This window comes from Carcharodon carcharias, chromosome 2, assembly GCF_017639515.1.
Source record: "Carcharodon carcharias isolate sCarCar2 chromosome 2, sCarCar2.pri, whole genome shotgun sequence".
Lineage (NCBI taxonomy): Eukaryota > Metazoa > Chordata > Chondrichthyes > Lamniformes > Lamnidae > Carcharodon > Carcharodon carcharias.
Window position 1 is genome coordinate 99,744,018 of NC_054468.1, and position 14,709 is coordinate 99,758,726.

Genomic DNA, 14,709 nt, shown 5'->3' on the forward strand with positions numbered 1-14,709 from the left:
CTGCCAGCCTGTGACTGCTGCATTGAAAACAGGGCCCCGAAAGGCAAGAAGATTGCAGCCCCCAGATTTAATGACATGTCTCTCGAGCGCCTTTTTGACGCAGTGGAGGCCGGCTGTGATGTCCTCCACCCCCACTCTGGCCACAGGATGGGCAGCAACATCACTAATCTGGCTTAGGAGGCAGTGCAGTGGTGGTCAGTGCCAATGCCCTGCAAAAGGGGACAGCCCCCCGGTGCCACAAGAGGATGAATGGTCTTATCCATTCTGCCAGGTTAAGTCACTCTTCTTATCACTCTCCACTCACACATTCACAAACCCATCACACATCCACAAGACCTTCACTCACTGCCAGTTCAAGGGACACCTCCATTCATTGTCTCACACAGGCTTTCATTGTCCTCATCCCGTCCATAGTACCACTCACCACCCATACAGGCCAGATATACTTATCATCTGGCCTGGCAGGCATCCTGCTTACACTTTATCCATCTCTATTCATGCAGGGCAAGCTGGCACACAACAAGAGGGAGAGGTTGCAGACAGGTGGAGGAATGCCTGAAATCAAGGTCCTCAAGAACTTGAAAACAGAGCCATCCAGCTGGCCAGCGAGGATCTGGACTGTTCCTGTGCTGATGGTGAGGTTGGCGGTGCTCAACCAAGTGAGGATCCAGCAGTGCAACAGCCAAGAGAGTCCATGACCCGGGGCCTTCAATCAAGCCCCAAGGGAAGCTCAGAAGAGGAATCTGCTGAAACCCTCCTTTAAGTCCCATCACAGTGCTCACCCACATCCTCCACCAGTGCAGAGACACACACCTCGGTGGGACCTAGCTTTAGAGTCGCCTTGGGATCACAATTTGGTAAACACATTGCACTTTCTGATCCACAACAGGTGACGGCAGGGACCTCTCAGGTTACCAACACTCAGAGGACTGCTGCAGGCCAGAAAATTACTGAGCCTGAGTCAGAAGACAAGCCTCTGGACTCGGTCATGTCACAATTGCTGGAGCTGCAAAGGCAAACTCGGGAACATCAGGAAGGCTTGTCCGCTGCGCTCCTCAGATTGCAAGGCATGATGGAGGAGCCTGTCTGCCTTCAGATTGAAGTGATAGCACCAGCATGCCAACACGTGTATGATTGCGGCCGCCTAGGTGGCCTTGGTCCAGGACATTGGTTCTGCACTGCTGGATGGGCTGAACCCCATTGCTGACTTCATGGTTGGTATCCAACTGTGTGTACGTGAGAGGGGTGCGGGGCAGCTCAATCTTACTCCAGCTTCTCCTCAAGGAGTCAGTCAGGGCCCCTCGGGCACCCATAGGGAGGAGGTTTAGCAGGTGCACACCCTGAGGCCATCCACCCAGGTGACTCTGGGAGAGTCTGGCCCATCCAAATCCCCTCTTCCTATGACCCCAGCAGCTCCATCTCCACAGGCCAAGGAGGGTGTCACTGCCACACAGCAGGCCCCAAAAGCGGGCCGGGGCTCTCCAGGTCTCAGCCCTTCAGAGGACACTCACTAAGGTCATCACAGACAGGGCGTTTAAGTCAGCAGGCTGCCTCCACCTCCACTGTGGATGTCCGGGGAGCACCAAGACGTAGCGGCAGGGTTAGGAAGGTTAAGAAGAAGTAGTTGCACAGCCTGGGCATGGGTGTTAATCACTTGTACATAATGTTCACTAGTGTCAATAAACTCCCAAGAATGTCTCCCTGCTTGCGGCTCCTTGTTCTGATGTGCAGTGTTCGTGTCACTCAGATGTGAAACCTTTCTGCACAAGATAAAGGCTGGTGTTTCATGCCAGCACCTCTTTCCTGTGCTTTGTGCAGCCTTCAGACCAAAGTGATGTTCCGGCCTCACACTCCCTGGACACATTACTGGTGTCCGCACCTCGATGGTGCTGGTCATTGCTGCCAGAATGTCGTGGGCAGGTGTCACAGAGTTCCCTCATTCTCTCTGTGTGCTCTCAGCACCTTTAAGGTGGGGCTGGCCCCATCTCTTCAGCATCTGTGACCAGTGATGCTGTGCTCCTGAAGGGTCAGGTGCTGAAGGTGGACAAAGGATCAGATGTTTTTAAATCAGAGGCTGTGTCTCTATGATGTGACCCTGATCACAGAGTCCAAGCGAGATGCCCTCCGCCAGACAGGAGTCAGATATTCTCAGAGGCTGTGTGAAGATCTATGGAGAGTCCTCACTGCATGTCGTCACTATCCTCCTGGATTTGAGTGACTATAGGGCCTCCACTGCATCTCCATGACAGGAGCATTCTCACAGAGGGTATGTTAGCTGCCATCAGCCAGGCTGGAGTCAAATGTTCACAAATGCAATGTGAGGATCTATGGCGTCTCCTCACTGCATGTCATCATCATCATCCTCCACAAATCTAGCAGCTATGAGAGCCTCTCAAGAATGCCTGCCCAGTGCAAGAGCCTCATCCCCATCATCATCACCTCCGAGGATCTCCTCCTCCTCATTAGCGTCCTCCTCATCAGAGGAGACCTCCAGCTCCTCCATCTCCTCCTCAGCCAGCTCCTCTCCCCGTTGCAGCGCCAGGTTGTAAAGGGCGCCGCAGACGATGACGTGTGTGACACCCTCTGTGGACTGTATTGCAGGGCTCCACCAGACCGGTTCAGGCACTAGAACCTCATCTTCAGCATCCCGATGGTTTACTTCACCAAGTTGTGAGCTGCTGCATGAGCCTCATTATAGTGTCGCTCTGCTGCAGCCTGAGGCCACCGCACAGGTGTCATCAGCCACGGCCTCTGTGGGTAGCCCTTGTCCCCAAGGAGCCATCCCTGCAGCATCTGGAGGATGTCAAGGATGTGAGAGCAACTGAGAATGTAGGAGTCATGGACATTCCCTGGAAACCATGTGCAGACCTGCAGGATGTGTTTGTGTTGGTCGCTCACCAGCTGCACATTCAGAGAACGGAATCCCTTGCGGTTGAGATAGTTACCCACGTGTTGTGATGGAGATTTGAGCGCCATGTGAGTGCAGTATATCACACTCTGCCCCTGTGGGAAAACTGAGATCTGGGCAAATCCAATGGCTTTCCTGATTCCGGGCGAAATGCACAAAGTTGTGTGCCCTCGCGAAGATTCCATCCATGACCTCATTGATGCTTTTGTGGGTGGTGGATTGTGAGATCCCACAGAGGTCCCTGTGGAGCCCTGAAAGGAGCCACTGGCATAGAAATTGACCACCATAATCACTTTCACAGCCGCTGGCAGTGGATGCTGACCATGTCCCCTTGGCACCAAATTCTGCAGCAGGTGGCAGATGTGACCGACCAGTTCCCTAGACAAACGCAGCCTTCAGCGACACTGGTTCTTGGCTATCTGCAGGAATGAAAGGCAGCGTCTCTAGACCCTGGGTCTAGTGAGGTGCTGACCAGCGATGGCTGGCAGTCGCTCTTCGGCAGTGTGTGCAGGATCCCAAGCTACCCCTTCTTCCTGAGGTTGCTGCTCCTGCCTCTGCGGAGCCAGGAGCCTCAGTCATTCTCTTCTCTGTCATCTCCGCTCTCTGTGGGCCACGAGGCATACAGCTGGTTCACCAGGCTCCATGATCCTGATGTACTCCTCCTGCAGGATGAAAGGGACAGATGCGTGGGTTAGCTTGGGTGTTCTAAGAACCTCTCTTGGTTAAGTCTGAAGGCCTGTTACTGCATCCCGGAGAGGGTTGGCCAGCACTTTGATGGCCAGAGATTAGTGCACTGCAAGGCTGCACTGTTAGCTTGAACCATGGCGGGTAACTGGTCCAAACCGGGATGTTGACGTTGCAAGGAGCTGTGAGCACCTCCACCAGTGACTGCTCCATGGCCAGCTTTAGCAAGGGAATTTTACCATGTGCCCAGTTGCTCAGCTGTTCTTCCATCCACTAAAATGCTCATTGGTTTGCAGTCTATGCATGAGGGGTAAAAAACTCTGTAGCACTCAGTGGCACTTTCATGCCTCTGTGTTGCATGAGTGGGCAGATAAGCTAGAGACCCGACTCCACGGTTGTCAATATGGCTGCTCCTGAACTGTCTCAGCTGCAGAGGAATGGCTACTTTATACAAGGTGTCCCTAATTCATGGCCACTTCCCTCCCCACACCACGCACATGCTTGTACATCAACCACAGGGCAGCCCTTGCACCCCACCCCCCACCACCCCGAAGTCGCTACACCAGCAGGGCAGCCCTTACCCCCACCACCCTCTCCAAGGCACCTCAACCTTGAATCCAACAGACGACCCTCTCAAATGTTGTGAAATGTTACTGTGCACTCATCTCTGAGTTCCCTTCAAAGTGAAGAGCCCCAAGTGCATGCCTTATATATCCTGTTGTGGGCGGGCGATTCAGCGGTGGGGAGAGGGTTGGGGGGAGAATGATTCCGATGGGCTGGCCTTATAATGATATACAGATGTATTACAATGAGGTCTGATGGCAGGAAACTTGACCCGCCATCGACAGGCTGAGCGGATGATCGCAAAATGGTTTCACAATATCATGAAATCGGTTTTTGGTCTCGCCATATTGTCCACTTGCGCGCCGAGCACGCCCGACGCCAGCGGGAGTGGACGATTCCGCCCTGTGTCTATATCGGGCCTACTGGCTTCCTGCCTGAGTGAATAATTGAAATTCCAACCTCCTCTTTCTCCTCCAACTTGGGAAGGTTGTTGTTACCTCCCCAAAACCCCCAATAACAATTCACAGAGTAAATGATCTGTTAAGTGGTGAGACGGACGCTATCCAATGCCCAATGCCACGACCCACCTTCCAGACAATGGCAGAGGAAACTGGATGCACATGAGCCTGATCAGTCGTATAGCATAACGTGCAATACGGCGGCAGTTAGCGAACACCACCATGCGGCATTGCTTAAACAAACCGCTTCCAAAAGCATAATCAAACAGAAAAAGCAAACAGCAGCAGCTTTTAGTCAGTGAGTAATGCAATTAGAGTAAAGTGCTGAGAGTGAGCTGTCAGTAACAAGGATGTAAAGTGTGCTGCAGCTGAACAAACCACTCACAAATTAGCTCTCCTGTCTCCTTAGTACAGCAATTTGGAGGGGCTGCGTTGCGTTAAGTGTCTATATTATGGCTCACCATATTTCAGAATTCCCTGACACTTTCATGTAAACTGAGATTACGCAGGAATATATTCAATCTCAAGCTGTGACAATGTTTATTTCGATATATTTTCAGATGAGTGCGATTAGCCAGCTGGCACCATCTGGGAGTTTAACAACTTCCCATTAACAAGGTGTTGTGTAAACATCAGTGCCATATAAGCTGTTAGATGCATTACCATTTATTGCTGGTAATAGACTCCTCCTAATTTACTCTGCACAAAACACACACTTGTACATCCTTGTAAGACACTGCTGCCCATCTGTGGCAACATTCTACCAGTGCCTGGTGCTTGCTGTTTACAGCTCACCAATCAATTAGCAAACCGCATATCTGTGTCTGCACCAATCTCCTTAGACCCCTACAACCCTCCCAGGAGCATTAATAAACATGGAATTACGCAGCGAGTGGAATCTTTTGCATGGGACATTTGCAAGTATCAGGCCATTTCTGGGTCAGTGGTCTGCCAGCAGGGGAGATTTTCGGGGAGGCGACCGGTAACAGGCCTCTTCCTTGTTTGCCATCCAGTTGAGGAGAGCAGGCAGGTTCCAAAGGTGGAAGTGCAAGATCTCAATGTACTCTACATAGCAGGCTGGTGGTCCCCACTGAAAGGCCGGTGAGAACACTGCTGAGGGCCAAACTGAAGGAGCCTCCCATTAGTAACTGGAAAATAACACGCATAAAGCCCTCAGCGACATCCCTCTCCATGAAAAGCTCAATGGCAAATCTGCAACATGGGGAGACAGCAGCCTGGCCACTTGCTGCTGGTGAGCTCATCGACAGCCTTAGAGTTTTTGAGGCTCTGACCTTCCACTGTGAAATTGCCTCCTCTCAGCTGCTGGGAAGCAAACACAGCATTGGGCTAGAGGTCTGGGGCTTGCACAGCTCGCAAAATTTCAAATCTGTCAAAAAAATCAGGCTTAATTGCCCTTTTAAGTGCCTTAACTGACTATACCCACCACAATTCACCTGCCTTCAAGGAGCCAGGAAGATTCCAGCCAGAAATGACAATATGTGAACTGGCCGTTTAGCCCACCTGTCCATCTTGTAGTTTACGTTGCATGGGGGCACAATCCTAAACTTACTTCTTTCCCTGATCCCATATCCCTTTAATCCTGCTTTCCTTCACCGTTCTGCTAACCCATTGTTAAACATTGGCTCAGTCGCTTTAATCACAAACAGAAGCAGCGTATTCCATAACCCCATGTGTGAAGAGGTTTGCCCTGCTCCATGTCTTACACTTAATCTTATAATTATATTGCCTTGTTCTAGATCCCTCACCCACTTGAACTGTTCTGTTTCTATTTGCTCTGTTCCATCCCATCATAATTTTAAAGTTCTCTATCAAATCACTTTCTAATCCTTTCCTATAAAAATTGATTCTACTGCTTTCAATGCTCGTTTCTCTCTTTTTCAACATAACCCAAGATCCATAGTTACATCTTTGACTTCACTCAAGTTGCCCTGCCCTTTCTGCCTTCACAATATAACTGAGTGGAACATCGGAACATTAGAGACAATAGGAGGTCATTCAGCCCTTCTGGACTGTTCTCCTATTCAATTAGATCATGGCATATTGGCAGCTCAACTCCATTTACCCACCTTTGCTCCAGATCTCTTGATACCCCTGCCTGACAAAAACTGCTTGGTCAGACTTGCAAAAACCAATTGTACCAGATTTCACAACCTATTTGGGGATAGTGTTCCTCATTTCCACTAGCCTTTTTTAAAAAATGTCTTTTCTGATTTCACTCCTGAATGACTGAGCTTTAACCCAATATTCCGTTAGACTTTTTGATTACTTCCTTTCCCCATCAACGAGCTTTAAATGGATTTAATGGACTCTCAAATCTTTTCGCTCCTTCACAGTCCCTATTGTCTCATCATAGATGGTGGTGGTTGTGGGTTTGGAAGGTGCTGTCTAAGGAGTGTTGGTGAATTCCTGTAGTGCATCTTGTAGATGGTACACACTGCTGCTACTGTGCATCAGTGTGGATGGAGTGAATGTTTATGGGTGTGGTGACAATCAAGTGGGCTGCTTTGTCCTGAATGGCGTAAAGCTTCTTGAGTGTTGTGGGAGCTGCACTCATCCAGGCAAGTGGGAGGTATTCCATCACACTCCTGACTTGTACCTTGTAAATGGTGGACAGGCTCTGGGGAGTCAGGAGGTGAGTTACTAGAGGTGAGATTCTTAGCCTCGGACCTGTCCTTGTAGCTATAGTGTTTATATGGCTAGTCCAGTTCAATTTCTGGTAACACCCAGGATGTTGATAGTGGGGGATTCAGCAGTGGTAATACCATTGAATGTCAAGGGGCAATGGTTAGATACTCTCTTGTTGGAGATGGTCATTGCCTGGATGGTGTCAAACTTACCATCACAAGATCTGGGCGTACCAGCAGATTAATCTCTATGCTTTAGTGACTCATAGATTCATCAATTCTACACATTTGTGTAATGGTAACTAAACATGAGGATGTGTTGTAAATAGTTATACTTCTTTGGAAGGGTGGGTGGGCAAGTATCTTTAATAATATAGGGGGCTGTTGTAATATGCCTTAAAGGGATGGAAGCATGACATCAGTACAGGGAAATGTGTTATATGTTCCAGCCTTAGTTTCACTTTTGATTTGAGCAGAGCACCCACACACATCTCTGATGTCTTCAAGCTTTATATCTGTTAATAACTGTTCTCGTGTGCCTCATCTTAATAAATAAACTCACAACGTGTTTACCCAATCCCTTGTGAACGATTGGTGATGATATCATTATAATAACATGACATCTTCCCCATTGTCTCTCAAGTGCCCCTTGCCACAGAGAAACCAACAAAACTTTTTCATAAAGTCATAGACTCTTAAAGCACAGAAGGGGGACTTTCAGCCCATCATGTCTGTTCTAGCTCATTCAATCAGCATGCCAATTTAGTCATATATCCCAGCCTTTTCCTCTTTTCAGTTTACTGAAATGATTCTTCTTCCTTACCTTTTATGCATTCATTGTAGGAAGTGGGCATTAGGTTCACTACCCAGCCCTAACTACCCTGACCTGGGCAGTTAAGAGTCATTTGTAGGACAGACCAAGCACATAAGGCAGCTTTCCCTCTTTAAAAGGATAACAGCTTCACTGTCACTTTTACTGATTTCAGTTAACCTGAATTTAACTTCTCAAACAGCAGTATTTGAATTGGTACTGTTGCAGAGTGAAGCCCTCCCTGAGGTCACTCACCTCGTCCAGTGCTGTAATGCTGAAGCTTATCGCTGTATGCTGCTTCTTTGCCATAGGCTCGCTTCCTGTCACCAAAAGAAACACAAACACATGATTCCTCATGGTTGGAGTAGTTATGAGGGGTGTGAGGAGACTTAAAGAGAAAAACAAATAATAAGATTAATTCCAATAATGAAAGGAAGCATCAAATATTTTAAACTTAATCTGCAGTGTTCAAATTCTGCTGGCACCATTTTCCATACAGAAGTGAAAAGGCAAGCATTAATTAACACATTAGGGAGTAAATTTGTCTTTGATTTTTCTGCACTAACACCTAGAAACAGGAGGTCATTCAGCCCCTCAAACCCATTCCATTATTCTATCAGATCTTGGCTGACCTGCACCTCAACTCTTTTTTTGCTCCATAACCCTTGATGCCTTACTGAACAAAAATCTACCTTGAAAGCTTCAATTAACATTCAGCGTCCACAACCAAAAGGGGAGAAGAGGGTTCCAGATTTCCACCACCCTTTGTGTAAAGAAATGTTTCCTGATTTCACTCTTGAAAAGTCTGGCTCAGATGTTCGAAGATTGTTCCTCCCCACTTCTTCTTGATTGCCCTAACTGACAAAATAGTTTTTCTGTATCTACCCATCAACAAATTTTAACATTTTAAACACCATGATTGGATTTCCCCCTCAATTTCCTTTACTGAAGGGAATACAATCCTCCCTCATAATTTACCACTTAATTCTGGCATGATTCTGGTCAACTTGTGCTGCACCCCCTCTGAAGCCAATCTGGCCTTCCTGAGGTATGATACCCTACACTGAACACAGTACTCCAGGTGGAGTCTGTCCAACTCAAGGATAATGTCCTACCAACAGCATTGCAAAGCCCTTGAGCTAAAAGCCCCTTGCTCTAGATTCCCCCAACAGAGGAGATTCAGGAACATGATGGGGAATAATCAATCCTAGAAAATGATTGGAATGTCTCTACTCAACAGATGTGGCCAATAGCTAGGAGCTTTCTCCTAGCTAGTCCTTCCACTAGACTGTGTAAACGAGAACATGAAGACACTTTCCACAACACCAAGGATGTGCTTTTGCTACCAGATTACAAATATTCTTTCATTCAAGTGGTCAATTGAAAAAAAAACACAGCCCTTTCTCTGAATATTTTACTAAAGTCCGAATGTGTTTCCATAACAACCTGCTGCAGACGATCGACACAGCCACCAGCGAGACAATGAAGACCACTCCTGCAGCTGCTGAACCTGCAATCAGTGGCAACTGCTCCCTCAGCTCAGAGTTGTAGTCATCTACAAGGAGAAAAATGGGGCCACGTTAGGAACTTCATCAAAAATCATTACAGAAACAAGTGAGGCCATTAAAGAAACATCTTTACAATCAGGCTGAGAGCCCCAATTCTAACATTTCAGCTCTACTTAGTCTGTTCTGGTTGAGGTTAATATGAAATGCATGTCAAATGCACTTTGACAGCATCAAACTCTCAATCCCTCAGCTTTTTTTATAAAACACATTTCCTTCCCATCACTGCTTTTGCTTTCAGGCTTCAGTTTAAAGTACCTTGTAATTGGGTTAGCTTAACTCATTGTGCACTGAGATTCAGATTCTGCTTTTTTATAGTAAAGTAAGTAGCTGCCTCCTGCTTGATGAGGAGGGTCAAATAAAATTGATTCTTGAAAGCAAGAGCATGTTTTGGAGGAGGTGATGTGAGGCCAGCATTCCAACTGTATAGGATTCCCGCCAGAAAGAAGAATCAGAACGACCAGGAGAAACCAATGGAGTAAGAGCCTGAATCTGTCAGTAAGTCCAACCAGCAAGTGTGGGAGTCATCAGCTCATGGTTAATCAAGATGTGCCCTGGCTCTACATGAATAAGGCCCTTGCTAGGGCAAGGCAGATTATATCAGTCATAGTGTAGTATTTAAACCGTCATACATTTCAATTTAGTTGCAGCCTTTGGAGAGAAGTGGAGGTGGTTATTGTCTTTGAGGAACAATATTTAACAATCTGTTCTTGCTTATGGAGGGAGAGCAACTACATGTTGGTTTTCTTATGTCAGGGTTCACAAACCATAGCATTTTGTGGTGCAACATCACATGCCCGTTGCATGCCTACATTATGGGTGCCATCATAGTGGCAAAGGCAGCACTGGAGGTGCCCTGGTTGGCCAGCAAAAACAGGGGGTTTGGTCCCTTCCATATGGAAATGAAGTGACTAAAGCACACTTTTGGCCTTGCAGAGATTGGTTTGAGTTGAGCAGAACCTAAAGCTGACTAAGTAGATGCCACTAAAAAGCACACTTAAAATAATGACAACCAAGCAATATTCCTGTGGAGCCAGTCAGTACAATTGATGTGTTCCATCTCATGCCAATACACCAACCCTCTCCCAGCACTTAACTCCAGGCCACTGCCAGAGAAGCAAGCCCCCCAATATCCCCCTTAGTGAAATGCATGTGGGGCCTTCTCAGTTCATGCAAAAAAATGCTATTGAGGCCAAAGGGCCAATTTTGGACTGGCCTCATGCCAGCAGGTCGGTGCACACACAGTCAGCTAGTTTTAGACCAGAAAAATGGAGTTGAGGTTTGTTTGGCCAATATCTTTGGACTGTTCACCAACAGGAAAAGGTTTTGGCAAATATGTTAGGACTGAGCAATGACCTAGAAAGTCTTTGCTGAACAACCTATCGTGTCTTGGCATTGGAAGTCTTTCAGCTTAATAACTCAGTTCTACAATGGCAAAGAATATACAAACCACACTGTCGATTGTGGGTGCAGGTTCCGCTCCCTCTGCCACCCCATGCCCCAACACCATCACCCCTGCCCCCACTGTCTTCACAGCAACACAAAGCTGATTACCACCACCTGGAAGTTCCCCTCCAAGACACTCACCATCCTGACTTGGAAATATATCACTGTTCCTTCACTGTCGCTGGGTCAAAATCCTGGAACTCCCTCCCTAACAGCACTGTGGGTGTACCTACACCAGAGGGACTGCAGCGGTTCAAGAGGGCAGCTCACCACCATCTTCTCAAGAGACAAGGAACTAGTTAGTCCACACCTAGAATACAGTGAACAGTCTTGATCCCCTTATCTAAGGAAAGATATACTGGTATTGGAGGCAATCCAGAGAAGGTTCACTAGGTTGATCCTGGATATGGAGGGATTTTCTTATGAGGAGAGGTTGAGCAGCTTGGGCCTGTACTCATTGGAGTTTACAATATTTTTAGGGGGCTTGACAGGGTAGATGCTGAGAGGTTGCTTCCCATTTTGGGTGAGTCTAGGATCAGAGGGCATAATCTCAGAGTAAGGGGTTGCCCATTTATGACAGAGATGAGGAGGAATTTCTTCTCTCATAGGGTAGCTAATCTGTGGAATTCTTTACCACAGAGGGCTGAAGGAGCTGGGTTGTTAGGTATATTCAAGTTGGAGAGAGACAGATTTTTAATCAGTAAGGGAAGCAAGGGTTATGGGGGAAAAGGCAGGAAAGTGGAGTTGAGGATTATCAGATCAGCCATGATCTCCTTGAATGGCAGAGTAGATTCGATGGGCTGAATGGCCTACTTCTGCTCCTGCACCTTATGGTCAATCAGGGATGGACCATAAATGCTGGCCTAACCAGTGATGCCCACATCCCACGTATGAATATATATATAAAAAAGCTTCTATCTAGGATCAATACACATAAGGAATCCGAGTTGGAATATTGTGGGTATGGGGCTTAATCAATTTAAATGGTGGACAATCAGGAGTTGAAGGCCCTTGATTTCATGACCAACACTTTCTCTCAAAAATTCTCCTTACTGGAAGGAAATCAGCCTGTACGTTAGAAAAATGTACCCATTGTGCAGTCACCAGGTAAATGCTGGTGACCACAATGCTGCCAATAAGAAGCATGACTGAACATGTGAATGGTAACCATATCAACCTGGCATAAAGCTGTGAGAAAATAAACCAAATTTTTTTAAAAATCTACAATATATGGCAAAAAAGCTACTTGGGATCAAGTGGTCTTCAGATAACTGTATAAACTCCTTGAGTTTATAACATTGTTTGATCATTAATGATCTTTGCATTTCAAATAAAAGTCTGAGATTTATTTCAGAGGGCAATAGCCCACAAAGCCTATATTATCAATTGATGATTTACTTGTTTTCTGCTCTGTCCGGAGATTAAAAAGTTCAAGGAGAAGTTAATCTTGGATTGCACATCACTTGCTGCAGAGACATGACTCCACAAACCTCATCCCCCACATTAAGAAATAATTAAGAAAAGATTTAGAATGATATAGCACAGGAAGAGGTCATTTGGCCCGTCGTGTTTGTGCTGGCTCTTCGAAAAGCTATCCAATTAGCCCGACTACACTGCTCTTTCCCCATAGTCCTGCAAATTTGACCTTTTTCAAGCTTTATCCAATTCCATTTGAAAGTTCCTACTGATTCTGCTTCCACCACCCTTTCAGGCAGCACATCCCAGATCGCAACAACTCACTATGTAAAATAAATTCTCATCAGTCTTCTGGTATTCTGTTACCACTAACTTCAAACCTGTAACCAACTCTTCTGCCAGTGGAAACAGTTTCTCCTTATTTACTCTATCAAAACCTTTCATGATGTTGAACGCCTTGAGTAAATCTCCCCATTAAACATCTCTGCGCTGTGGGGAACAATCCTACCTTCTCCAGTCTCTCCACATTAACTGAAGCCCCTCATCCCTGGTACCATTCTGGGAAGTCTCCTGCGCACCCTCTCCAAGGCCTTGACATCCTTCCTAAAATGTGGTGCTCAGAATTGACATGTAACCTGTGATTTCTAAAGGTTTATCATAAGTTTCTTGCTTTTGTATTCCTTGCCTCTATTAATTAAGCCAGAATACTTTTTAACAGCTTTCTCAATTTGACATGGTGCCTTGAAAGATTTGTATATGTGAACCCCATCCCCAGGCTGTCTCTGTTCCTGGATTCCTTTTAGAATTGTTCTTCTATGGAATTTGAGAATATGTCTTTATTAGGACCCATTTATTTTTGAAAATTCATGACAAACTAATGGGGTGTTTGTGACACTCCTGATTTCCTCCTGTAAATACCGACCTCCACAATGGGACAGAGGCTTCTAGTTGCTTGGTCAAACATGAGCCTAAGTGGCCAGGAGGCCACTGGACTTCAGACAATATCACAGTCAAGAGCCCATACCTGGCCTCATTCAATGTTCCCAGCCACAGGATGTTCAGCAGAGGTTATTAGATTTCACCTGGAGAAAGAATCTAAAGTGATCTTCTCCACTCTACTCCAGTGCCCAAGGCCAATTGTGGCATCTATACAGCAGCTATGGCTGAGATCAGGTGACAAGTGCTCAATGTAAGTCCTTCCTCAATCCCACAATGGGTCATTCAGTTACCAGGTGAGCCACTGGGGCAGCTCAGGACATGACCAGCTGATTTCAAGTGAAATGAAAAGGAACGTCAAATGGGTTCTTACTCCCTTTAAAGGTCTAACAGGATGTTTGTGATGGAAAATGGAACCCCTTCCTATAACTATTCCTGGTAGCCATGGACCCAATAATCTCTAATAAGCCTAACCCATCACCTAGCTGCAAGCACACTATATAGCTTCCCTGACTTGAGGTTGAGACTGATAACAGAAATATTCCAAGTTGTCCTTGCTGGTGTCCTCAACCAGCATATAAAAGACAGATTGTTTTCCCATTATCACATCCCTGTTTGTAGAACTTTGCTGCACATGAATTGGCAGTTGCTTTTCCTTCATTACAACAGTGACAAGATTTCAAAATAATACTCCCATTGGCTGTAAAATGTTTTGGTACATCTTGGGGTCATGAAAGGTGCTATATAAAAGTAAGTTTGTTCATTCTTTACTACATTCTGCCTTAAGGGAATAACCTTTTATCAGCACCTAAGTGTTTTGAGAATATCCACTTACAACAGCCTTGCTGAACTCTACAGCCAGTGACACGCAATGAACCAGGGCAAGCTTGAATAAATTAATTCCACTCCCGGGAATACTTTGACTCAGTTCCAGAATGAACGCATCCGATCGGGACACTGACTACAAATGCAATCGAAAGCATTGTTGCCTCATCATTTTGTTACAGACCCTGACGGTTGCTGCGGTGCTTGATCTGGCTTAGAGGACGCATCTCCTACGTGCTGGGAGCACATTAAGTTGAAGAGTGGGGAGCTGATAGTGCAGTTAAAGTTTCTCCCTCTGTATGTTGCCGCCATTTGATTAGTCCCTGCTTCACACAGAATAAATAGTTTTCTTTTCCATATTTTGCAATCTGTCATCTACCTGCTCCCTGCACGTATAGCCTGTAGCTTTCAATCCTTTGCCTCACAATCTCGGTTGATGATTTTCTCCCCT

The 14,709-nt window shown here is 46.4% G+C and overlaps 1 protein-coding gene across 2 annotated transcripts in view; it reads right to left on the reverse strand.

The window, feature by feature from the left end:
• The window catches only part of LOC121291029 (ephrin type-B receptor 1), a 550,430-nt gene that overhangs the window by 78,727 nt on the left and 456,994 nt on the right, over positions 1 to 14,709 (reverse strand). For both annotated transcript variants that reach the window (XM_041212061.1, XM_041212060.1), the window contains 2 exons: positions 9,517 to 9,625; positions 8,326 to 8,390 (listed from right to left, as the gene is read on the reverse strand). In XM_041212061.1, the coding sequence (XP_041067995.1) occupies positions 8,326 to 8,390; positions 9,517 to 9,625 (174 nt within the window). The remainder of the gene's footprint in view (positions 1 to 8,325; positions 8,391 to 9,516; positions 9,626 to 14,709) is intronic.